This window comes from Chiloscyllium plagiosum, chromosome 33 (genome assembly GCF_004010195.1).
Source record: "Chiloscyllium plagiosum isolate BGI_BamShark_2017 chromosome 33, ASM401019v2, whole genome shotgun sequence".
NCBI classification, from domain to species: Eukaryota; Metazoa; Chordata; class Chondrichthyes; order Orectolobiformes; family Hemiscylliidae; genus Chiloscyllium; species Chiloscyllium plagiosum.
Genome location: NC_057742.1, coordinates 8,196,840 through 8,223,846, shown reverse-complemented (window position 1 = coordinate 8,223,846; position 27,007 = coordinate 8,196,840). Strand labels below are relative to the sequence as shown.

At 42.3% G+C, this 27,007-nt stretch overlaps 1 protein-coding gene across 1 annotated transcript in view; it reads left to right on the top strand.

Annotated features, from left to right (window-relative positions):
• The first annotated feature begins 210 nt into the window (after nucleotides 1-210).
• LOC122539796 (SH3 and cysteine-rich domain-containing protein 2-like) overlaps nucleotides 211-27,007 on the top strand; it is a 128,069-nt gene continuing 101,272 nt past the window's right edge. The window contains exon 1 of the mRNA XM_043674858.1: nucleotides 211-389. Coding sequence (XP_043530793.1) covers nucleotides 300-389 — 90 coding nt within the window. The 5' untranslated portion in view covers nucleotides 211-299. The remainder of the gene's footprint in view (nucleotides 390-27,007) is intronic.

Sequence of the window (27,007 nt, the reverse complement as noted above, 5' to 3'; positions counted from 1 at the left end):
AACTGCTGTGCTCTTCCAGCACCACTCTCATCCAGAACAAGAGCTGGGTGACTAGCTTCATTGGACCCGCCCACAGACCCCACTGTTAGCCCGCCCCTTTCCACGTCTCAACCAATTACAGGCGTCGGTCCGGCAGCCACGCGCCGGAGTGGCGGAGGGGACCAATCAGCGGCGGAGAGGGGCGGGGCGCCCGGCTTGTTACATTGGGAATTGTAGCAAAGTTGGAGAGTGGAGTGTGAGTTGTTCGGAGCAGCCGCTGAGAGTAACTGAGGGGGATTTAAAGCTCAGCGTGCTGGACCATGACAGAAAACAGCGAGACTGAAAGCGAGCCTCAGAAAACAGAACTGCAGAGGTCACCCGGCTCCGTCTGCAGCCACCAAGAAACCAAGGTGAGACAGTTAGCAGCTGCAGTAGCTTCACTCTGGCATCTATACACTTCAGGTTTATTTTCAATTCGACAGCTCTGTCGAAGAATGAGTACCACGGACTGAATGGCCTCGTTCTGTGCAATGTGATTCTGATGCCCATTACAGGGATTGTCAGCAGTGAGGCAATCCAGAGTCCTACCTATAATTAAGAGCTTTATTTATTTTTGAAGTTGCACGTTTTGCTTTTAAAAGCAATGACTTTTGAATCCGGTTACAGAAGCAAATTGCCGAGCCAATGGGTGGGAGCTGTGTTGTTTTGAGTGGCATGTTATCCTGCTGTAAAGAGTCTACAGACTTTTTTGCAACGTTGGGGGTCTGAGCTGGGAGATGAGGGACTATCCAAATAAGGTCTCTCTCTCTCGCTCTCTTTATTTTCTCCCTCCTTGACATTTGCGTTTTTTTTATTAAAGAGACTTAAAGAAATGGGAGGAAGCTCTTGCAATGTCTAGTTCCGAAATCAGCTGCAGAAATTGATACATGAGGTGTGCGTGAAACTGTGTGTGTTCTACAAGCGGTGGATGACTATGATTGCTGGATCTTGGTAGATTCTTTCTGTCGATGTCTATCGGAGTGATTGAGAAGCAGGGCGGGCAGGTTGTCATGATCATTGCCCTGTAATCTTGTAAGCAACGTGTACATTGGATCGTGTTCCCTCTGATTCTTGCCCCAGTCCGGTCAGTACTGTTGTCCTTGCACGAATGTTACTGCACTTGACATCTTCAATCAATTCGATGTGTTCAGTCACTGCATCCAGTCACGAGTGCGCTGAATTTTTCTCTCAATTCTTGCACATCTATTGGAGGTACCCACTTCCATGGAGTTGACAACGAGTCGCACTTTTGCCGGGCAGAATTAAAAATGCTCCCTTGTACGTACATGGTTTCGGGATGTTTCAAGAAGGTCGTGTACTCAGACTTCCTATTAACTGGCAAGCACCGATGCAAAGGCATATTTGCCTTTCTGAGGATGGTCATCGGTCTAACAGTGGAATTACTGAATGTGGGATGGCGGGCTAGGAAGACGGGAAATTATTGTAGTTGATAGTTATATTAATACTGTATAGGAGACAAGCCGGTCATGTGACATCACTTTTTGAATAACATTGACAACAAACAATTAAATTGCCCATTTATAAAATCTACACAGATTTCCACTGGTCAACCTGTGACTTGTGTGGCTGTATGCCCCATGATGTCTGTTACAACCCTAGTCTTGAAACAGTTAAATCAGTGCCAGTGTTTATTTTCATTGTCAGCTGCCTATTAAATATTTGCACCTACTGAATTTTTGAGGGCATTATGACTGAGTGTTATAAATTAAAATACTTGCAAATGTATGTTAAGTTAAAGGTGATATTGCACTTTTTTTTTTGTTCGAGATTTGGATCCAAGATGAATTTAAATACCTTCTGTATTCGGGTCACCAACCCTCCAAGATCAGGTCTGCTGTTTACAGCAGCACAGAGCACCAATAGGAAGGGTTTAGAGGGATATGGGTTAAATGCTGGCAAATGGAACTAGATTAGGTTAGGATATCTGGTCGGCATGGACAAGTTGGACCGAAGGGTCTCTTTCCGTGCTGTACACATCTATGGCTCTAACACAGAAGAACCACAGCCATTTTCTCTTCATTATCTTTGAATGCACTTCTTTTGATTGCAACAGTTTGGGGGAATAAAGGGGGAGCGTGTTTAACTGGACATGATATTGGAGGTGTGAAGTTTTGTAATGAAACCACCGGTCATCCAATGCAGAGGTTAACATGATTTCTGATGAAAGGGCAGGTCACTTAGTGCAAACATTTCAATGTTACTATGGAACATTGAGGCTAGTGTAGAGGTAAAATCACCATAAACTTAGGAAGTCTTGTTCAAAATTATGAGGGGCATGGATAGGGTAAATAGGCAAAGTCTTTTCCCTGGGATCAGGGAGGCCAGGACTAGAGGGCATAGGTTTAGGGTGAGAGGGGAAAGATATAAAAGAGACATATGGGGCAACATTTTCACACACAGGGTGGTACGGGTATGGAATGGGCTGCCAGAGGAACTGGTGGTGGCTGGTACAGTTTCAACATTTTAAGAGGCATTTGGATGGATATATGAATAGGAAGGGTTTGGAGGGATATGGGCCGGGTGCTGCCAGGTGGGACTAGATTGGGTTGGGATATCTGGTCAGCATGGACGGGTTGGACGGAAGGGTCTGTTTCCATGCTGTACATCTCTATGACCAGGAGTAATAAATACAGCAGTCTTTCATAAGTCACATGTTCAGGTGTGCAAGTGTGTGTGTTTAGATATTGATACGAATATATATGGTTTCAAATTTCTGCCCTTCCCATAAAGGTTCTAACTCTTGTCTGATCATCTTTATCAGACTAGCAGCTCTCCCATGGTACTTTTTCATGGGAGTCTGAATGGTGAGTGTCAGCACATTGTCAGAGTGATGAACACTACACCTGAGCTTGGACATACTCCAATCTGATATTGTCTCGCTCAACTTCCAGTTGTAATGAATGGGAGGGGATGGGAACTCCTTAATTTTATTTTTTTGTCTTCATCCCAAATCATTGAGACCAATTTCAGAACCTTAACTTCATTTGGACGTGACCTGGATTCAAGTGGTTTTGTACTGAGTTAAATCGTAGCTGTATCTACTCAAGGGAGCTACATTTGCCATTCATTGTCCAAGCATTGTATTGAAAAAATAAGTTTATGTTTTGATCTATTATTCCAAGTGGAAGGTGTGCTTGCCCATCCCTACTGGTTTATGGTTTGGATGTTATTACTTGTCTGTATTTCCAGGCAAGCGAGAGAAAAAGTTAGGTAGTAATCCTGTTTCTGATCCATATCTAACAATACCTTTTGGGAAGCTCTATGAATGGTGACATTGTCAGTATTGTTGCTGCTGCTCCTTTTACCTCTTAAACCCAAGGTGGCATGGTGGCACCATGGTTAGCCCTGCTGCCTCACTGCACTAGTTCAATTCCAGCCTCTGGCAACTATCTGTATGGAGTTTGCACATTCTCCCTGTGTGGCATGGGTTTCCTCCCACAATCCAAAGATGTGCAGGTCAGGTGAATTGCCCATAGGGTTAGGGAAATGCGTCTGGGTGGGTCAGTGTGGACTGGTTGGGCCGAAGGGCCTGTTTCCACGCTGTAGAGAATCTAATCTAAGCTACTCCCCAGCAGCTTCCCTTAATTTTCCTTTATGCGCTCACTTCTATTTTTGTTTCTACTTTAAGTTCCTGTTTTAAAGTGTTTTTGCCCTATTTAAGATGATGTGATGCTGAACAAATTCTAATGTTAATCCTCTGGGCCGTATAATATGTTTTCTAATATAGAGACCTATTGCACTTGTGGAAATGGATTAATCAGTGTTCAATAGATGGAACAACAACCAAAAGAGAAAATGCTGGAAAATCTCAGCAGGTCTGGCAGCATCTGTAAGGAGAGAAAAGAGCTGATGTTATGTGTCTAACTGACCCTTTGTCAAAGCTAAAAATTGGGAGAAATAGGGAGGTATTTATACTAGGCTGAGAGAAGGTGAGTCCTGGCTCCAGAAGCAAAGGTAGCAATAAAGAGGGGATAATGACAGTGCATGGAGAGATTATAGGGAGATTAGGAGCTGTGAATGACCAAGGCTGAAGCCAGTGCTATGTGACAAAATATGAAAATTGTGTACAGACCAAAGGTGCTCAGCAAAGCGATCACCCAGTCGGTGTTTTGCCTCTCCGATATAGAGGGGACCACATTGGGAGCAACGAATGCAATAGACCAAATTGAAAGAGGTACAAGTGAAACGCTGCTTAATCAGAAATGAGTGTCTGGAGCCTTGGATGGTGAGCATGGAAGAGGTAAAGGGGCAGATGTTGCACCTTCTGCGATTGCATGGGAAGGTGCCATGTGTGATGGGAGAGGTGTTAGCTATGATGGGAAGGTGCCGTGTGTGATGGGAGAGGTGTTAGGTGTCATGGGAAGGTGCTGTGTGTGATGGGAGAGGTGTTAGGTGTGATGGAGGAGTGGACTATGTTGTCCTGGAAGGAACGATCTCTGTGGAATGCAGACAGGGGGAGGGAAGGGAAGGGAAGATGTGTTTAGTGGTGGCATCGTATTGGAGTTGGCGATAGTGGCAGAGGATTATTCTTTGCATGTGAAGGCTGGTGGGGTGAAAGGTGAGAACAAGAGGGACCCTATCCTTGTTCTGGGAGGGGAGGGAGGCGGTGAGAGTCGTGGCGCGGGAGATGGACCTCATGCTGTCGAGAGCCCTGTCAACAACTGTCGGTGGGAAGCCACGGTTGGAGAAGAAGGAGCACATATTAAGAGCACCACTTTGGAAAGTGGCCTCATCGGAACAAATGCAGCGGAGGCGAAGGAGCTGAGAGAAAGGGATTGAGTCCTTACAGAAACAACAACTTTACCAAAATTCCAGAACAATGCACTCTTTTTATGACAATTTCATGATACTATTCACTCTTGTGATCACGTGGGAAATAACAACGTAAGCCATTCCTGATCAAAATGACCTATGGCTTGATGGGGATATAAGGGTTCTTGAGCTGCTAGGTTTGTAAGATTTGTCATTCAAAGGATGACCGAAATATAATTCATAAGAAACAGAAGCAGGTGTAGGCTATTCAATGCATTGGTCTGCTTTGCCATTCAATAGGAACATGGCCAATCTGATTGTAGCCTGAACATCATCATCTAACCTGTCCCCCTTGACTCTTGTGAATCAAAAGTCCATTGAACCTGGTCTTTATTTATGTTCAATAGTAGGCAGCCTTGATCTCTATGAAAGAGAATTCCATAGACTAACATTCCCCCTGCGAAGAAATTCCTTCATCTCAAATGGGAGTGCCCTTCTTGTAAATTTTGACACCCTCCAGTTTGAGATTTCCCCATATGGGGAAACATGCACTGAGCATTTACCCTGTCAAGTCCCCCTGTGATCCGTATGCAGATCACCATAGCCTTATTTGAGAGAAGCAAGACCAGTGTTAAGTTTAACCCGAGGGCCACAGCATTTCAAGGAAGTTGAGAAGGTGGGCCTTCAAGGTGACCTCAACCTCTAAGATTTGAACTTATGCTGTTGGAATATGTGCTGCAAGTCAGCCATCCAGGCAACTGAGCTAACAACTCCCATGTGAACTTGGTACACATCAATAAGGTCACCACTCACTCACCTAAATTCCAATGAGTATAGGTCCAACCTGCTGACACTTTAGTCATTATAAAAACATTTGCAAGAATTCTGGAGTTTATGATTTTTTTTCTTCCGTTCCAGATTTTCTACTACCTTTTTGGGGAAACATAAGAAACAGGAGCAGGAGTGGGCCATTTGGCCCCTCGAACCTGTTCCACCGTTCAGTAAGATCATGGCTGATCTTATCATGGACCTGGCTCCACTTACCCGCCTGCTCACCATAACCCTTAATTCCTTTACTGTTCAATAATCTTTGCTTAAGAACAAGTTGGACTCTGAATTGATTAATAAATGAAAGTACCACATCCTCTAGCAGCTCATTCCATACACTTAACACCCTCTGCGTGAAAACGTTGCCCCTTAGGTCTCTTTTATATCTTTCCCCTCTCACCCTAAACCTATGTCCTCTAGTTCTGGACTCCCTGACCCCAGGGAAAAAACTCTTGTCTATTTATCCTATCCATGCCCTTCATAATTTTGTAAACCTCTATAAGGTCACCCCTTATCCTCCAGCACTCCAGGGAAAACAGCCCCAGCCTGTTTAGCGTCTCCCTGTACCTCAAATCCTCCAACCCTAGCAACATCCTTGTAAATCTTTTCTGAACCCTTTCAAGTTTCACAACATCTTTCTGATAGGAAGGAGACCAGAATTGCACGCAATATTCCAACAGTGGCCTAACCATTGTCCTGTACAGCCGCAACATGACCTCCCAACTCCTGTACTCAATAGTCTGACCAATAAAGGAACGCATACCAAACGCCGCCTTCACTATCCTATCTATCTGCGACTCCACTTTCAAGGAGCTATGAACCTGCACTCCAAGGCCTCTTTGTTCAGCAACACTCCCTAGGACCTTACCATTAAGTGTATAAATCGCTTTCCCAGAATGTAGCACCTCGCATTTATCTGAATTAAACTCCATCTGCCACTTCTCAGCCCATTGGCCCATCTGGTTCAGATAATGTTGTAATCTGAGGTAATACCTCTAATTTTGGTGTCATCTGCAAACTTACTAACTATATCTCTTATGCTCACATCCAAATCATTTACGTAAATGACAAAAAGTAGAGGACCCAGCACCGATCCTTGTGGCACACCACTGGTCACAGGCCTCCAGTCTGATAAACAACCCTCCACCACCCCCCTCTGCCTTCTACCTTTGAGCCAGTTCTGTATCCAAATCGCTAGTTCTCCCTGTATTCCATGAGATCTAACCTTGCTAATCAGTCTCCATGGGAAACCTTGTTGAACGCCTTACTGAAGTCCGTATAGATCACATCTACTGCTCTGCCCTCATCAATCTTTGTTACTCGGATACAATTGCAACGTTTAAGGGGCATTTGGATGGATATATGAATAGGAACGATTTGGAGGGATATGGGCCGGGTGCTGGCAGGTGGGACTAGATTGGGTTGGGATATCTGATCAGCTTGGACAGGTTGGACCGAAGGGTCTGTTTCCATGCTGTACATCTCTATGATTCTATCTGGAGTTTGAGACATCCTCTCATTCTTAATTTCTATGGATTGGGGAAATGGTTGGGTTAAACAGCAAGGGTTTTATTTTTGGCTGGGTAGAATTGGGAGCTGCTTCCTTACTCTATCCATTTTGGAGATCACAAAATGGGCCAGACCTTCCCCCCCGGGAGAGAATCCCAGAAGAAATGATTCACAGAAACAGCCTTGCTGAGTTGAATAGTCTTATTTAGAGAGGGGGATAGGGGGGTTGGTGGTGGGGAGGGGAGGAGGAAATGGGTCTGATTACTGGCAGTCCAGTATTGCTTTCAGAATTTGGCTCATTCAATTTCAATTAATGAGAAATTAGAAAAAAAAACTTCAAAAGGAAAAATATCAAAAGCTAGAAAATAGGATTAAAGTTGATAGCTGCACAGAGGATCATTGGCAGGAAGATATCTTGCCTGTGCTGACATTTCTATGGCTCTGTAATAGGAAATACAGTTCAAACTACATGGATTTTTTTAATGCAATGACACTATGATAATAAAATGTGAAAACTATGTGCAAACGACATCAGTGTAAAATCACTAATATAAGTAAAAATGAGGGGATTTACATGTGTGAGTAAAACCAGCTGTTAAAAACACAGAATTATAATTGAGTGATTTTCTTTCACAGTTTAAAAATAACTGCTGTTCAATTTAAGGAGAGGTTTTACCAGATTAACACAATAACATAAGAAATAGGAGCAGCATTTGGCCACTTTGTAGCTGATCTGATTGTGGCCTTTAACACCCCTTTGTTGTTTGCCCTTCTTTCCCCCCCCCCCCCCCCACCAACTGTAACCCTTGACTCCCAGGTAGGTCAAATATCTGCCCTCGTTATACTCAAAAGCACAGCCCCAACTGCTCACCTGGAGAAGAAAATTCCAAAGATTGATTGCCCTCTGAGAGAAAACAGCCTGTCCTCATTGCTATCTTAAATGGGAAACCACTTATTTTGAAACGGAAACAGAAATTGCTGGAAAAGCTGAGCAGGTCTAGCAGACTGCATCTGCATCAGTTCTGAGGAAGACTCACTGGGCCTGAAACATGTCTCTCCACAGATGGTGTCAGACCTGCTCAGCTTTTCCAGCAATTTCTGTTTTTGTTTCTGATTTCCAGCATCTGCAGTTTCTTAATTTCTTTTTTGATGGCTAAATGGAGATCTGCTGTTCTGGATTTTCCCATGAAAGGGAATAATCTCAACACTCAGAGCCATTTATCTTTAAATAAGAACACCTCAAAGTTTATTAAACTCGACTGAGTGTAGGCCCATGCTGCTTAATGTTACCTCTTAGTTCAATCCCATCAGTCCAGGAATCAACTCATCCACATCAACCATAACATTCACTCCCTTCACCGCTGCTCAGTAGCAAGGTGCATGGCAGAAATTAAGCAAGGCTCCTTAGGCAGCATCTTCCAAACATATGGCCCTACCAACTAGAAGGACCATTGCAGGAAATACATGGGAACAGCATCACCTGCAAGTTCCCTTCCAAACCACTAACCATCTGACTTAGGGCTATATCACTGTTCATTCAATGTCACTGGATCAAATTCCTGGGATTCCTGCCCTAACAGCTTTGGGACTAGCAACCAAATTATCTAGGTTCTTGAAACAACTTTTCTGAAGCTTCACTATGGCCTTTGTGTTTAACTATGTATGTATCTGGAGAAATTTCTATTTGTTTATTGGCTTCATTTTTAAAAAAATGACTTGTGTTTGCAGTGACAGGAAGATTGATGTTTGATGTTGCATCAATTCAGTGTTATTCTGACACATATCTTTCAATGTTAAGGGGAGGATAACATTGTATTTAGTATACCAGTTTGTGATAGAATTTATTAGGTAGAAACTTTGTTTGAAGGTTTGCATTTAAAACTGAGAAATAAAACTTCTTTATCTGTGAATGTTTGAACTTAATTATTTCCAATAGTTTATTTCTTTTTATATTTATTTGCTAATGAAGACAATGCTAGGGAATGGAATATTTTCCATTTCAGGAACTAACCCATGCTTGGTTATGTATAGAATGACTGACTAGAAACAGCGTATTGCTCCCTCGTCACTTTCATCAGTGAACTTCACCCAAGAGAAATAGCTCTTAATATCTGCATACTGCTAATTAAAAGACATTTGATAACAATGGGCTTGAGTAATAATGCAAGGAACAGAGTAGAGACGGCCAAAATAATTTCTCTAGGACTCATGTAGCTATAAGGATACTTTTTATACTCCTGTCTACATCTGAAAGCATTTTCCAGGGCCAAGGATTCAGCCTCTTGCCCATTTGGCTAATCAAATCTCCTTTATCCATGTAATATCTAAGATAAGAGATGGTTAGTGGTCCTGGGTATTGACATTTCATTGTCACAGTCAATATTGCCAACAGAATGGCAATTCGTAACAATAAGTGTAAGCATAGAAATATCATTTTTACACCCAATGTTTCCCCTCTCAACCACAGTTCAAACATTTACTTTGTTTAATTGAACTATGATGAAAGTGAATTTGAGGGAAATGATTCTACCTTACTACCTGTTTTTACCCAGTTGTTTACTAACTTGCAAGCTCAAAATATATTCCAACTAGAGATGTTTAATAAAATAATTTTACCTTCTCTTTCATCAACATTGGCTTGAAATAATGTTTGCTCTCAGTTAAACTTTGGGTCGAGAAAGAAGGGAAATGGCTATCACTTGCAAACAACAGCTGGTTTAGTGATATGAAGCTGAAGTCTTTTTATGTATTGGAGGAATAAACCATTATCTACAAGCATGTGCTGTGTAATGGACCAAATCCTGATTGATACATAATGGGACTGAGAAATTGGATAATTGTTAACACCACCTTTTTCACAGTGGCTCAGTGGTTAGCACTGCAGCCTCACAGCGCCCGGGACCCGGGTTCAATTCCAGCCTCTGGTAACTGTCTGCGTGGAGTTTTCACATCCTCCCCATGTCTGCGTGAGTTTCCTCTGAGTGCTCTGGTTTCCTCCCAGGGTCCAAAGGTGTGCAGGTCAGGTGGATTGGCCATGCTAAATTGCCTATGGTGTTTGGTGCATTAGTTAGAGGGAGATGGGTCTGGGGTGGGTTACTCTTCGGAGGGTCGGTGTGGACTTGTCGGGCTGAAGGGCCTGTTTCCACACTGTAGGGAATCTAACCTAATCTACTAAGTGAGTTGAAAACTTAATTTAACAAAGAAATGCACAATTGGTTCAATGATGTGTAATTTGTATCGGCCATGTTAGAATAGCTTTTTTTTCTGATTTTTAAAGGTTTACATGAAATTCATCTTTTTGATACTCAATGGGTGCTTGTATGACCTGTAATTAAGAATGGCCAATAAGGTTGAATTCTTGGGTATTGCTTGTTTCAAAGCTGCACAATCCATTAGAAAGTCATGTTAATTATAAAGAAAATACTTATCATCTTATGAATTTTGAGTCCTTGCAACTGGCATGTGAGATGCATGCCTTTGTTAGGTGAGGCATAGAGCTTAAGAGCAAAGAGGTTATGCTGGAACACTGTATAAAGTTGATTTGGGCTCAGCTAGCATATTGTGATTCTGGAATCCACATTGTAGGAAGGACGTGATTATTCTGGAGATGATGCAGAGGAGATTTACCAGGATGTAACCTGGACTGGAGAGTTTTAATAATGAGATATTAGATAGATTTGGGGTTGTTTTCCTTGGAGTAGAGGAGACTGAGGGGTACATGATTGGAGAAACTGACTCCAAGATTATCTTAAATTCATTTGTGGCCAGGAAGTAGGAATGTGCAGCAGATGCAGAGAAATGTTCTTCTGCAACTTAATCATTGAGGTGTGTTGAGTTTGATCAGACATCCTATCATCTCCTTGATGAAGGGCTTATGCCTGAAACATTGACTCTCCTGCTCCTCGGATGCTGCCTGACCTGCTATGCTTTTCCAGCTCCACACGTTTTGACTCTGACTCTCCAGCATCTGCATTCCTCACTTTCTCCCATCCTGTCACATGTAACATGCACCATATCTGAGCAAAGTTTGCGGGTCAGTGTAAAACAGGGACACTTTCCCGTTAGGGAAATAAAATGAGAAAATAGCTTTACGAAGAATACAAGAAATAGGAGCATGCCATAAGGCCCGGTCTCCCATTCAGTATGATCATGACTGATCCTGCGCTTCAGCTGTATTTTTCTGCCCATCCTCCTATGCCTTAATTCCCTGATAGATCATAAAGTTATGCATCCCAACCTTTAATTATATTCACGAAACAGCACCCGCAAACCATTGCAGTAGGGAATTGCAAACATTCACAATTTGAGTGAATACATTCTACTCATTTCCTGTCTTAATTAAGCTGTCTAATTTGCAGTTGGACTGAGAGAAACTAATCAGTGTGAATCAAATTTTAGTACATGATGCAGGCTTTGGGATTGAATAAGGTGTTAATGGTATTCCGTTTGCCACAGTTTAATTTGCTAAAATCCAATGTATCTGAATACACAAACTATAAAGAATGGAGCTGGGTCAGGAGGAATGAAAATGTTTGTTTTAATGATTTTGAGACTTGAGGGCTGACATCAGGAAATGAGATTTTGGAATATTGCATTGCAGTCGCTTCTTTGCTATCTGGCCAAATTCCTAAAGCAATTAACTCTTTAATTTTTAATGTTTGACCTTGTGAAATCTTGCATTAACCTGATCCCAGAGGAAGCACTTTGACTAAAGTATTGACTGAAGTGTGTTTTTTTAAATTCTTTACTCTACTGTGCATATCTGTCACTAGTCATCAGCTTCTCCCTCAAAGCCTTTGCTTCTTTTTTTAAAAAAAACATGTATTTAAGTCACATTGTGGCCAAAGTAGCTTGCAACTAGTGAAATGCTTTTAAAGTTTAATTGTGTAGTTAACATGGGGATAGCCAAAATGCAAGATTCCACAAACAGCAAACAACGATAACCAAATTCTTTTTAAATGGTGATTGGTTAAAAGGTTCTTGACAGAGCACTAAGGAGAGCTCGCATGCTATCTGAAGACCTGTTTCAACATCTATCTATGCAAGCCACTGGGGCTTTGTTTTAACACCGATTATCCTGAAAGCCAAATAAATATTCTACTTGTATGCGTTGTGGCCAGTGATGACCGCTAACTGTGACAGGTCACAGGAAGTGTCTGCCTGTCCGCCATTAATCGCAGTGTTCCTGTATATTGACATAAGACCACAAGACATAGGAGCAGAAGTAGGCCATTCAGCCCATTGAGTCCATGCTGCCGTTCAATGAGATCAAATAATTCTCAACTCCACTTTTCTGCCTTTGCGTCATAACCCTTGAGTCCCTTGAGCATATAAAAATCTATCTCCGTCCAGTGACCCACCCTCAAAAGCACCTCTGTGGTAAAGAATTCCACTGAAAAGAACAAATGCTGGAAATTACAGCAAGTCAGGCAGCATACATGGAGAGTGAGCAAGTTAGTGTTACAAGTCTAGATGCCTCTTCGTCAGAGCTGACACCGTGATCTCCAGCAATTGTTGCTTTCAGTACAGATTTCAGCATCTGCAGTAATTTGCTCCTACATTATATTTAATTGACAACATACCCTGAAGAAGTTTTGCTCTTCCCTCCTGATAGGAATTCCAGTCATCTCTTCCACCGTACACATCTTCATTGCTTTCCCAGCACTCCTCCACCACCCCCCACCAACTATTGCAGAAATGCTCATCCCTCTACACTTCACGACAGCTCTGCTCAAGAGTCATCTAGATGAAAAACCTTGGCTTGCTCTCTCTCCATGGACGCTGCCTAACCTGTTGTGACTCCAGCATTTGTTGTTTTCAGGACGGTTTCCAGCATCTGCAGCAATTTGCTCCTACTTAGGAAATTCCACAGATTGACCACCCTCTGATCAGAAATTCCTAGTCCCCTCTCTCTTAAATTTTACTATGTATACTATAAGGCAGAAAGAAACTTTCTGCACCTTCCCCGTCAAACCCCAAAGAAGACTGTATGCCTTCTCTCGCTTTCTGCAATGTCAGGTCGTGATGGAGTGTGTGTTTACATCAGACTGACCCTTGATTTAATGCCTTATCTGAGGGATGGTACCTCTGACAGTGCAGCAGTCTCTCCAGTATTGGCTAGATTTCTGTGTCCAAGTCTCCTGAAGTGGAACTTGAACCAATAACCTCTGAAATAATGCTACCCACTTAGTCACGGCTGACACTAGGTAACTAGATTGAGAGCTGGAATAAATTGAACCCAAACTGCAATGTTAATCTGCAAGCTATATCCTGATAGCTTCAGCATCATGATGGGATACTTATGAAAGGCATCTTCCATTTTATTTCCAATAGCTTTTTTAAAATTTGAGCAGTGCAGCTGGTTTTAAGTTGTTTCGACACATAACCTGGAGAATGTAAGGCAGAATTAAAAATGACACAATTACAAAGTTAAAATTTGACTGATTTTCTCCTGAAATGAATTACTCTTGACAGAAAACAAACTATCTAAATGCTACTTTTCTTGTCACAGGATGATTTGAGTGATGTTGCGGATTGACAATGTGATAACGTGGTTGTAGCAGTTTTCCCAACAATTTTACAGAGGCGCCTTTTATTGTAATTGCCTGAATTTTATTCTGAATATTTATCTGATTCTTGCAGCCGAATAATGAGTAATCAAGCAAAAAAGCACTGCAGGAAAGGTCCTGCCCATCTACCTCATGTTCAACGTAGAAATGGCATGAATTCACAGTCTGATTACCATTTAATTAGGACTGATTGACATCAAAGTCAAATCCCTTCACTCAGTGTTGGGATAGGAAAAAGATTTCCTTCATGCATCTTGCATAATAAAATCCTAAATCCAATATATAAGGAATGGATTTACACTATTGTTAGATGGCACATCTGCCAACACTGAACATCTGTAGCTTAACCCAACGTGAGATAAACAAACAAGCAGAGATTTCCAATATCATTGGCAAAGAGTGTAATAAACTATTTCCTTGGAAATGAAACCCAGTCAGGGGGCATCTATAAAAATAGGAGCATTTGTGTATGTTTCCTGTTTGTCTTGTCAGATTTTTGTAAAGCTGTGTTTCTTTATAGGCAAACCATTTGCAACTGATGAAATGTACATACGATTTGTTTCCAAATAAAGCTAATATTTGCCCAAAGAGAGCTCTCCACTGTCAAACTACAGAAAGTATCTTGTTCATACAGGTGTTAGTCTGCAGCCTGTGATTTTTAACCCTAGTTTTAATCAAGTTCAAAAGCAAGGAAGCTGCCAGTTTGATTCTAGTTTCAGGCATGTAGCTTGAAAAGCAATTAAACTCTGATTATTCCATTCATCATAGTTCTCATACCAAATGATTAATCTTTTTGACCTAGGTTTGTACTTAATTTCAGTGGTTAGGCTCTACAGTCTTGACAAAATAAGCCACTTTGAACCTGCATCATAATAGCAGAACTGTACATCAAATGGTGTTGTTACACAGCACAAATGGTGTGCTACAGGCTATAATGGTCCTGCGGTTTATAAAACAACATATTGTCCGGTTTTTCATAGACCATTCAGTTGATCCACAGTGTTAAAAATGGTATGCTATGTGTTGAAGCTTTCATAGTTTTAACAGCTGCAAGAAGAGTCCAACAGGATCTTGATCAGATGGGCCAATGGGCTGAGGAGTAGCTAGAGTTTAATTTAGATGAGTGTGAGGTGCTGCAATTTGGAAAGGCAAATCAGGGCAGGACTTACACATTTAATGGTAGTGTCCTGGGGAGTGTTGCTGAACAAAGACCTTGGAGTGCAGGTTCATAGTTCCTTGAAAATAGAGTCAGAGATTGATAGGATAGTGAAGAAGGCATTTAGTATGCTTTCCTTTGTTGGTCAGAGTGTGGAGTACAGGAGTTGGGAGGTCATGTTGCGGCTGGACAGGACTTTGGTTAGGCCACTTTTGGAATATTGCGTGCAATTCTGCTCTCCCTCCTAGAGGAAGGATGTTATGAAACTTAAAGGGTTCAGAAAAGATTTACAAGGATGTTGCCAAGGTGGGAGGATTTGAGCTATAGGGAGAGGCTGAATAGGCTGGCAGTGTTTTCCCTGGAGCATCAGAGGCTGAGGGGTGACCTTATAGAGGTTTATAAAATCATGAGGGGAATGGATAGGGTAAATAGACAAAGTCTTTTCCCTGGGGTGGGGGTGTCCAGAACTAAGGGCATGGGTTTAGGGTGAGAAGGGAAAGATATAAAAGAGACCTAAGGGACAACTTTTTCACGCAGAGGGTGGTGCGTTTATGGAATGAGCTGCCAGAGGAAGTGGTGGAGGCTGGTACAATTGCAACATTTAAAAGGCATCTGGATGGGTATATGTATAGGAAGGGTTTTGAGGGAAATGGGCCAAGTGCTGGCAAATGGGACTAGATTGGGTTGGGATATCTGGTCAGCATGAACGAGTTGGACCGAAGGGTCTGTTTCCGTGCTGTGCATCTCTGACTCTAAATACCTTCCTGTGCTTGTTGGCTTGCACAGCCTATAACTGACTGGAGGATTTCAGACTCCACTGAAAAATTTACTGTTCCCAATGTTTTCTATAACATATCATATCATATTAAGTCGTTGTCTAAGTAATAGACCAGCTTAAAGTTCATCTCCACTTTGTGGAACAAAGCTGCTGTCATTATAAAGTAGTGAATAGTTAGTATGTCTATAAACAATGTCAAGGGAGTCTGCTACTAATATTAAGAATGAGTGCATGCAGAGAAGTATCAATTTGTCGCTGAAGAACAATCTTAAAACATGTATGCAGCTTCAAGTTCTCTATCAATTAACAACTAAGCTGGGTTTAATTTATGCTTGAATTTAGTTTGTGATAATTTGACATTGGGTCTTCAAAGGATTCTGCTTCACTCCTCAGTCAGAGGACAACATTGCTTCACATAACATGAACACATGTGCCTGAGTTGCTGTGTAAAATTGCAGATACTGAGTTAAAAGTGGGATGGTATTGACCAAAACTTGGTTTTGAGTTTTAGGAAAGGAGTCCTGGATCTTGAGGCATGTACAGCTAAAGGCATGGCTATCCATTAAGGTGCGAAAGGAGAGGGTGGGGTGCTCAATAAATCAAAGGAACAAAGTTTCTAGGCGTTATCAACTCTAAGTTAGAGAAAAAGGGGGGCAAACCCATAGCATGTTTTTTAAACAAAAGGTATGGAATTTCAGGGGGAGATCAGAAGCAATTGCAAGTCAAAGAGAATCGTGTTAATGGATGAGTGGGATTTGGTGCAGATGGGATATTAAAACACTTTCAATTAAGCTGATGTACTTGGATGAGATGTTAGCTGGGATAGCATTGGAAATCGGAGTCCAGAAGTGGCAAATGCGTGGTTGAGAGTTTACTAGGAGATGAACTGATGCAGATGCTAAAGTGGCTGATGCCATTAGAGGTGTAAATGGATAGTTTTAATGGTGGACAAGATACAAGGCTTGAAGTTCCACTGGGGCTGAGATTGCGAATAAACCTATTCAGAAGCCAATGTCTAGATATCCACTTTGCATAAGTACAGATTTTGGTCTTAGGTCTGGAGAAATAGGCATTTTTAGAAGCAAAATAACATTGTGTTCAACTAAATGCACTATTCATGACCTTGTTGCATTGTATCAATCACTGAGGAACAACTTTTCTACGCTTTTGCTTAATCTGTTCCAATACACATTGAATTAATGTTCGCAGCTGCTGAACGTGATCAATTTAGACAATCAAGCAGAGTAACCAAATTGTTTTCCACATCCAATTGGAACTGTGTGCTTTGACATTGTTATTTGTTGTCTCTATATCCCTGATGCCAATTAAAGCTTCTTTCTTTGAAACAGAAATTTGGACAGTCACTGGCGATCCCAGTGGACATCAGTTTGCAGTACAGAACCTCCCTCATGATTAGCACTAATTGGCTTTTAAGCACTTGTCTCTGCATGATTGCTGCTCTCTGTTAACTGGGAAGACCTTGCATTTATAAATGGTTAATCAGTTTTACAATTCTTCTCTTTAATTTTTCAAAATATATGGTGAATAATGCTAAAAACACCATTGCTGTTTGCCACAGATACTTCTTAGACACGGTTAGAAAAAAGATAAAGTAAGGCCCTACATTGGCCAGAATAAGAGACACAGGCAATCTGTATCCTGGTGAGGCCACTTTCTCTGCCCCTAAGCGCAGTTAAGTAAAGATCTAATTTTCACAATGCAAACTATACAATATAAATCTATCCCCATTAATAATGAGCCCAAATGTTGGTAGAACAACTGTAATAGAAGTGAGATTACACCGACGGCTCCAGACACCGAGACAGGAGGAAAGAATCGTGTTTATATAGCACCTTTCAATGACTGTGGGACTCCTCAAAACACTTTATATCCAACACAAAACCTTTCCCCATTGTAATACATGAAAGCTGGCAGCCAATTTGTGCATTGCAAAGTCCTAGAAGCAGTGATGTGAGAATGACCACAGCATTTGCTCGTTAGTGATGTTGATTGAGAAATTTACATTTGGACAGAAGGTATTGCTTGTTCTGCCATTCATTCCAGTCATGGCTCTTCTGTATTATTGTCCAAAAGTGTGGTGCTGGAAAAGCACGGCCAGTCAGGCAGCACCCGAGGAGCAGAAGAGTTGCCCTTTCAAGCATAAGCTCTTCATCCGGAATGTCCTGTATTATAGCCTGCCAACTAAGTTCCACAATCATCGATGCCTGTGCCTAATGGTTTTGATACAGTCCTGGGGGAGAATTCACCTGCTATTCAAAATAATGGCCTAGAATAATTTACATTAACCGGAGAGGTCAGTTGGGGGGTCTACTGCTTTCACAAGAAAGGTGGGATTTTCGGTACAGCAGCAACAGTATGAGACTCTTGAATCTCTGAAGTGAGTTACACCATACAATTTTTTTTCATTGAAGCTTGTGTGAAATTGCTACTAATCAACCACAGTAGATTTCTTTGCTTATTCAGATGCAGCAGTTCCATGTCAACAAACAGATATCATTGCCAACAGTGGAGAGGACATTAACCACAGTTTCTTACCAGTGTTCAGTACTTCCCTTATTATCAGAGAAGATTCAACAGATTATAGCCAAGTTGAAGTGCTGTTTAAACAGCTGTGTATACCATTTCCAGTTGGAGTCCATCTGCCCTAAGTTGGTGTAAACTCTGACCCAGTTGTCACCTCTAACTCAGAAGACAATGGGTTCAAATTGCACTTCAGAGACTTGTGCACAAAATCTTGGCTGACTCACTTGAAGCCCTTCTGCCCTCTTAGTAGATGCAAGGCATTCCTTAGCACTATGTCATAGAGCAGGGACTCTCCCTAACATCATGGCTGATATTTATCCTCCATCAACATTGTGATCTGACAATCTGTTTTGTCAATACATTCCTATTTGTGGATCCTGCTTAACACAAGTTTAATCTTTTAGTTTTATGGGATGTAGAAGTTACTCACGAGACTCACATTTATTGCTTATCGCTAATTGCCCAGAGGTCAGTTAAGAGTCACCCACATTGCTGTGGGTTAGGGATCATATTTAAGCTAGACCAGGTAAGGATGGCAGATTTCCTTCCCCAAAAGGCATTAGTGAACCCCATGAGTTTTTTTGCAATAACTGACTAAGCTTAGATGTTTGCTATTAAAGTAACATTGTTGAATGCTGGTTTCACCATCTGCCATGATTGGATTCAAACACATCCACAGAACGTTATAAAAACTAAAAGATGTGTGAATCAGAAACAAAAAACACAAGTTGCTGGAAAAGGTCTGATTTCTCTCCACCGATGCTGCCAGACCTGCTGAGCTTTTCCAGCAATTTTTTTTTCCCAAAGAACATTTTTGCAGTGTTTTGGTTATTAATCTAGTGCCATAGTGTCAGGTTTCCCACATTACTATACTAACTAGTTCTTTTGTTGTAAAGTTCTTTGGGATATTCTGAGCTTGTAAAAAGCGCTACGTGGGAGCACTATTCAAGTCTTAAATAAATGAAACCTTTAAAGAGTTGAGAATTAGTCTGTGGGAGAATCAAAGTGCTTGGCTTGATAGAAAAGAATTGAACTTCTTGAACATCTGAAGGATGGGATGGCATCCAAACAGCAAGTCGATAGAATGATTTTAAATTTTCTTCTACTGATTTTTTTTTTTGTGTGGGATTTGGGTGTCACTGGCAGGCCAACTGTTTATTGCTAATCCCTAGTTGCCACTGAGAAGGTAGAGATGAGCTGCCTCCTTGAACCGCTGCGTTCCACCTCCTGTGGGTCGATCTGCAATGCCATTAGGGACGGAATTCCAGGATTTTGACTCAGTGACAGTGAAGGAACAGTGACACATTTCCAAGTCAGGATGGTGAGTGACTTGGAGGGGAACTTGCAGATGGTGGTGTTCCCATGTATCGGCTGCCCTTGTTCTTCTAGATGGAAATGGTTGTGAGTTTGGAAGGTGCTGTCTGAGGATCTTTGGTGAATTTCCGAAGTATTACCAAGAGTGATTCAGATGGCCATGTGAGCCAAGTGACCATTTTCTATTTCTGGGCGTTTGTGTGAGGTGGTCCGTCTGAGGATAAGCCTTATTTACATTGCATTCTATGACATCTGATACTTCCACAAGCGAATAAGATGTGAGTGAGAGACCAGATTCAGATTGGCACAAAAGTTCATATGTACCTCAACAAAAGGAAGATTGATTTTCTTTTTTCATGTTGATCCATCTTGGGTTTGTTCATTGAAATAGCCTTTTCAATATCTAGTACAATTCTGCTATTCACAGGTCTGATTGTATAAACAAAAACAGAAAAGGAAGAAAATAAAATGTTCACTTCAAGGCACGTTTATTTTTACCCATTTACATGGTCTGCTTCAATGATGGTTTTTTTTTTCCTGGTAGAGTACAATATTCCACAAGCTTTGTGTAACAGTTCCAACTGGCTACTCTTCATGGTGTTGCTCACTAATTTCTAACATGTGCCCCTGATGTTTGAAGCTCTTTAGAGTCAACAATTTTCCACTGCAAACACCGTACCTTTTTTAAAATTTTCTGTATTTTTGATTGTGGACTGAAATGGGGCAGAAAGGTCTGTTTTCAAAGTCTAGGATTGTGGAAAGGATCACTGCACATTTGAAAAGAAAGCTGCCAGCATTTAATGTTTGTTCAACCGGTGAGGGGTGTTTCATTGTGGATGAATTGGCATCAGGGAGTGTGTACAAAATGACATTCACCCAGCAACAAGTAATGGTTCGTCTGTGGAGTGATGACTGTTTATCAACGACAAAAGCCTTCTACCTGCCAACAATGGCTTCTGTGTTCCTGAGCAGCTTGTGAGTTTGAACAATATGACCAGAAGCCTTCAGACCTCTGGGAGGGAAGGTACTGCCTTTACCTCTTCTTTTTTTTAAAAAAAATCACCTGATAGTTTGAATAAAACCAGTATGTTTTCCCTCACCAGTTCCTGTCAGATTTTGTTTTTGCTTTTAACTGGTAAATCAGAATCTTTTTTTTTTAAAGTGTGAAGCAGTTATCCTGTGCCTCCTATAAGCAAATGAAAGTCCTGAGAGAAAAATTATTAAGGAGCCCCAAGTCCTGATGAACTGAAAGGATCATCTCGACAAACTTTGGACAGGAGCCATTGAACAGCCTTCCCAGTTTTTCCCTACAACTATAACACAATTGTTTTACTTACAATGCGTGTGTAGGTGGGCAGTTTTATAAGGGGTTAGAGCTTGAACAACTAGTTATATCCCAACAATTTAGTTATTCATCTGTAGGTAGAATTTGTTCATTTATAATAATAGTGATTTTTGTTTAGTATAGAAACCTGATTTGGTAAGCTGGGTCTAAAAGGTGAGGTAAATTGAGGAATTTTGTGCATATTTAATAACGTTTTTTAACCTCTGTAATAACTGTCGGAATAGCAGGGCTTGGTTTCTAGAGCACTTGAGAAATCAGTTACTATTCTCTCGTACCCTGCTCACTCCTCATAGAATCTCAGCAAATTACCAACTGAATCTAGGGATACGGGCAGAGAATGGGAGGATGAAGTTAAAGGAAGTTATCACTTGTGAACGTATTGAAAGGCAGAGCAGGTTCCAGAGGTGCTGCAACCAATCAGAATCTTCTAATGTCCCTACAACTTTTTAATCCTCTTCATAATCTGGAAACCGTCCTAATTGCAAAAAGTAAAGTGGTGAGTTTCCTTAAGCTTTTTTTTTCTCCTCCTCCTTTAGCATCTGGAACAATCGCTCTCCAATTCAATAATCCCAATCCTTTTATTTCAGTTACCCTGGTTTATCTTGAAAACTGACACATTCTGTATTAAACACATTTGAAAATTGTAAACACCAGTGTAGAAGGGTTTCCAACAAGTTGTTCAACAACCAGCATGATCATCACATGTCAATAGAAAATGGAAAAAAACAGGCCCATCCGTCCAACTGGTGACTCAGTGGTTAGCACTGCTGCCTCACAGCGCCAGGGACCCAGCTTCAATTCCACCCTCAGGAGACTGTGCACACTCCACACAGACAGTCTCCCCGTGTTTGTCTGTGTTTTCTCTGGGTGCTCTGGTTTCCTCCCACAGTCCAAAAATGTGGTGTTGAGGTGGATTGACAGTGCCAAATTGCCCAGTGTCCAGGAATGTATTAGTTAGGTGGAAGTGCAGGGTTAGAGGAATAGGGTGGGAGGGTTGGTGTGGACTCAGTGGACCAAAACTCCAGCTTCCACATTGTAGGGACTCCATGCCCTATTGAAGCCTCCTTCCACCTTGTGTGCTCTCACCTTTTTATTATTCACTCCCTTTCCCTTCCACTAGGAGGTATAGATATTAAGTTTGCAGATGACACCAAAATTGGAGGTGTAGTGGACAGCGAAGAAGGTTACCTCCGATTACAACGGGATCTTGATGGGCCAATGGGCTGAGGGGTGGCAGATGAAGTTCAATTTAGATAAATGTGAGATGCTACATTTTGGAAAAGCAGATCTTAGCAGGAACTATACTTCTATTCCCTTCTATTCCAGCACTCCCTTTGCTCTAACCACTCCACTTGGCAGCAAATGTGACTGTCTTGTGGTACAAAATACAAGAGTCATAGAGATGTACAGCACGGAAACAGACACTTCGGTCCAATTCGTCCATGCTGTCCAGATATCCCAATCCAATCTAGTCCCACCTGCCAGCAGCCGACCCATATCCCTCAAAACCCTTCCTATTCATATACCCATCCAGATGCCTTTTAAATGTTGTAATTGTACCAGCCATCCACTTCCTCTGGTAGCTCCTTCCATACACTTCCCACCCTCTGTGTGAAAACGTTGCCCCTTAGGTCTCTTTTATATCTTTCCTCTCTTACCCTTAACTTATGCCCTCTAATTCTGGACTCTCCCACACCAGGGAAAATACCTTGTCTATTTACGCTATCCACGTCCCTCATAATTTTGTAAACCTCTGTAAGGTCACCCCTCAGCCTTTGACGCTCCAGGGAAAACAGCCCCAGCCTATTCAACCTCTCCCTATAGCTCAAACACTCCAACCCTGGCAACATCCTTGTAAATCTTTTCTGAACCCTTTCAAGTTTCACAACATCCTTCCAATAGGAAGGAGACCAGAATTGCACGCAATATTCCAACAGTGGCCTAACGAATGTCCTGTACAGCTGCAGCATGACCTCCCAACTCCTGTACTCAATACTCTGACCAATAAAGGAAAGCATACCAAACGCCTTCTTCACTATCCTATCTACCTGCGACTCCACTTTCAAGGAGCTATGAACCTGTACTCCAAGGTCTCTTTATTCAGCAACACTCCCTAGGACCTTACCATTAAGTGTATAAGTCCTGCTAAGATTTGCTTTCCTAAAATGCAGCATCTCACATTTATCTAAATTGAACTCCATCTGCCACCCCTCAGCCCATTGGCCCATCTGATCAAGATCCCATTGTAATTTGAGGTAACTTTCTTCGCTGTCCACTACACCTCCAATTTTGCTGTCTTCTGCAAACTTACTAACTATACCTCTTATGCTCACATCCAAATCATTTATATAAATGACAAAAAGTAGTGGACCCAGCATCGATCTTTGTGGCACTCTACTGGTCACAGGCCTCCAGTCTGAAAAACAACCCTCCACCACCACCCTCTGTCTTCTATCTTTGAGCCAGTTCTGTATCCAACTGGCTAGTTCTCCCTGTATTCCATGAGATCTAACCTTGCTAATCAGTCTCCCTTGTGGAACCCTGTCGAACGCCTTACTGAAGTCCTTATTGACATTATTGGGGCACCTGCATTCTGTCTCGTGACTGTGTTACTGTCTGAATGCAGTTTTACTGAGAAGACAAAGACTGAAAGAACTGCGGGTAGTAGAAATCTGAAACAAAAACAAATTGCTGGAAAATCTCAGCAGGTCTGGCAGCATCTGCGGAGAGAAATTAGAGTTAACGTCTGGTGTCCAGTGGCCAGAAGAAGGTTCGGATGAAGGGTCACTGGATCCGAAATGTTAACTCTGACTCAGATCCTGCCAGACCTGCTGAGATTTTCCAGCAATCTCTGTTTTTGTTTGCTAAGAGGAATTGACTGTGAAAGCTGTTTGAATCCCAGATGAAGTGCAGGAAGCCTTGAGCTAGTTGCCTGAGCGTAAAGAGAATTAGCCTCTGGGTTTTGATGTCTAACTGGGTTCTTGAGTGACTGTGCTACACTCTGTAAACGTCTCTGTCAAGTGCTGTAAAATTACTTGAAAGGCCATCAGTTTTTGTGTGTCTGTCTGACTGGAATTTTTAGAGTGGCCTGAATGATGTGGGATATTGTGAGGAGTGGTATGAGCAATCTGTTGAGGTTTATCTCCATGTTGGCAGTAACTTGTTTCATCTTTAGCAAATTCCAGGCATCATATATTGAAGTTCTCACGAGGGTGTAATAGGTGCTTATTAATGGGGAATTATTACTCATTAACAACCTCCAAGATGCAATTTCCCATCGTGCTGTGAGCAAGCTAGATGCTGAGAATTCAGTGTGTGGCTCTTGGTATGGGTTGTGATGAAGCTGCTCCTTTAATAAGGTGATGCAGCCCTTGTCTTTTTTTCCCAGGTATTGTAAATGACTCAGACTCCAAAACGTCTGGAGGTGAAGGGTTTTAGGGCCAGTTTATTTATAGTAACAGATACTGCATCAGTCAGAAGGTTTTGTGATTTACAGATAAAAGAAGTGAAACTTTCATGGTCTTCAAACAGATGAAAGACTTAACAATCAGTTTTTCAATGTATAGTTTCAGTTACATCACACTGTAAATTTTTGCTATAAATTCTGTGTGCTAGGATTGAGTCCTCCACTATTACCTGATGGAGTGTCGCTCCAAAAGCCAGTGTGCTTCCAATTAAACCTGTTGGACTATAATCTGGTGCTGTATGATTTTTAACTTTGTACACCCCAGTCCAACACCGGCATCTCCAAATAATCAGAGTCAAAGAGTGAGGTGTTGGAAAAGCACAACCAGTCAGGCAGCATCTGAGGAGCAGGAGAGTCGACATTTCGAGCACAAGCTATTTGTCAGGAATTCGCTGTGCTTTCCAGCGTGCCAGTTTTTGACTCCCCTCACTGGCTGAACAAACAACAGGATAAACAGCAAGAATTGCTGGTAAATTGCTATTGAAAGCAGCAGCGTCCCTTCCATACATTTTGTTTTCTTTTTGGAAAAAATTCCTTTCTCCATTTCAGCCCACAATCAAAAATACTGAAAACGAAAACCTGACTGGAGAGCGGACCTTCATGCTCAGTGTCCATGCCTTGCTGTGTCTATTTAGTGCAGTCCTGGGAATCAGCCACAGTTTGATCTCATGCTTGAAGCTGCTGGGACTCCCAGAACATAGTTGCACTCCCAGATACTCTGGACAATGAGGGTTATTGTCTCCGTCATCCCTGTCTGATGCTCCTGTTCCCCATCATCCATGCGTGTGGATGAAGTCTCTGATAGCCAACACCATAGGATCCTTTCCTGCTTTGGGTTGAGCCTGTTCTCTGGGCAGTCCTCCCCAAGTACCAGTGACCTGGAGTGTTCTTTCCTTGGCTGACTGCAGAGTTGTATATGGTGAGGTGCTCATCAAACTTTCAAAATGTGACCTTCTAGCGATGCATCAGTAGCTGAACTGGAGGGGACATAGATGAAGTAGCCTCACCGATATCGGCTGTCTTTCTATCTGCCTCCGTTTGAGGAGATGAATTCTGCTGGAGCTGGCCGTAGATACCCTCCCTCTACCTGTTACACATGAGGGAGAGGAAGCATCATGGCCAATGATGGGTTACTGAGTGTTTCAGCGGAATGTAGAGTGGTGCTTCCTCAGTTGGCAGGGTGTAGATGTCTCTGCAGCCTTGTAGGAGTGATCCTGGTCTTCTTCTACTGCAAGGCACCTTATATAGGGCAATGCCCCACCCAACATGGATCCATTCTCCCCTGTTGTAGGAGAAGCCAACCCATTTGCAAGAGAGAGGGACTGTGTGCTATGAAAGTGAGCATGTTTTGTTGGTACAGGTGGCAGAACGATGATGAGAGGTCTGGCTGAGCAGGACAGAAGCCAACTGAGTGTGAGTACAAGATGTTGCAGGCAGTAGTGAGAGTGATGGAGCGGGGGTCTTGGTGAGAGGTGGGTGTAGTAACAAAGAAGAATGACATTTACCCAGTGGAGAGGAGAAGGCCACTGACCTTGCAGCACTGCTGGCCATTCTGTGGACCGTGGAGGTGGCACTGACCTGGGGTGGCAACCTCTGAGCAAGCTGCCAGCCTCTGGTCTCATGACCTCCTCTGCAAGAGGACATCCCTCCATTTCATGGCCCCACCCCGGGAGGATCTCCGTCAGCGAATCATGGCACCATCTTTCCCTTCTCATGGACATCTTCCAGATGAACATCCATCACCCTGCAGGGCAGCTTTGAAATGTCGGAGCCTTTTGGCAAGTATCTGGTAAGTAGCAGGTAATGACCCAGAAAGCTGGGCCTAGTATTGGGTGAGAGGGGCACTGAGTAGAGAAGGCATAGGCAGTTAATGAGGTGAGTTTGGTGAGAGATAACGAGAGATCTTGCTAGGCTTTCATGACATTGATGACTGCAGATGTTGGAGATCACAGTCAAAATGTGTGGCGCTGGAAAAGCACAGCTGGTCAGGCAGCATCAGAGGAGCAGGAGGGTCGACATTTTGAGCATAAGCTCCTGATAAAGGGCTTACGCTCGAAACGTCAATCTCCTGCTCCTTGGATGCGGCCTGACCTGCTGTACTTTTTCAGCACCACACTTCATGACATTGGGGACAGTGGGGCTCAGGTTCCAGCGCACTACTCCAGTGAGGTATGCCATGTACCCTGAAGACAGGAGTATTTTAATCTGTGTCACTCTAAGAGTTAATAAGGGGGAGCACTGCACTGTTGGTGAGGTCCTGTTGCTCCATGTTTAAAACCTAGACCCCCCCTCTTCTCGCTTAGGTAGATGTTTTGTAGAAGAATAGGGAATTCTCCCGTGCCCAAGCCAACATTCACTTATCGACCAGATTAACTGGTCATTGTGGCGTTGTTGATTACTGTCCGAAAAATTATCTGGTGCATTCACTGTATTCCAGTAGTCCCTCTACTTCAAGTACTTTTCATAGGCTGTAAGGTTTTAGGTTATCTTGAAAATGTGACAGGTGCTGTATAAACACTTTTTTTTTAAAAAACCAATCTCCATCGAGAAGGGGAGTTTATAACTTTACTGTGAGGGTCAGGCAAGCAACTTATTGTCTACGAGATGGTTGCTTATGAAGTGTTTACGTGATCCAAAATGTTTCTGTGATATAGTCTGTATGTCAAAGCATGTTCAGGTTCTGATCAATCAGCTGTTTATCCAACAT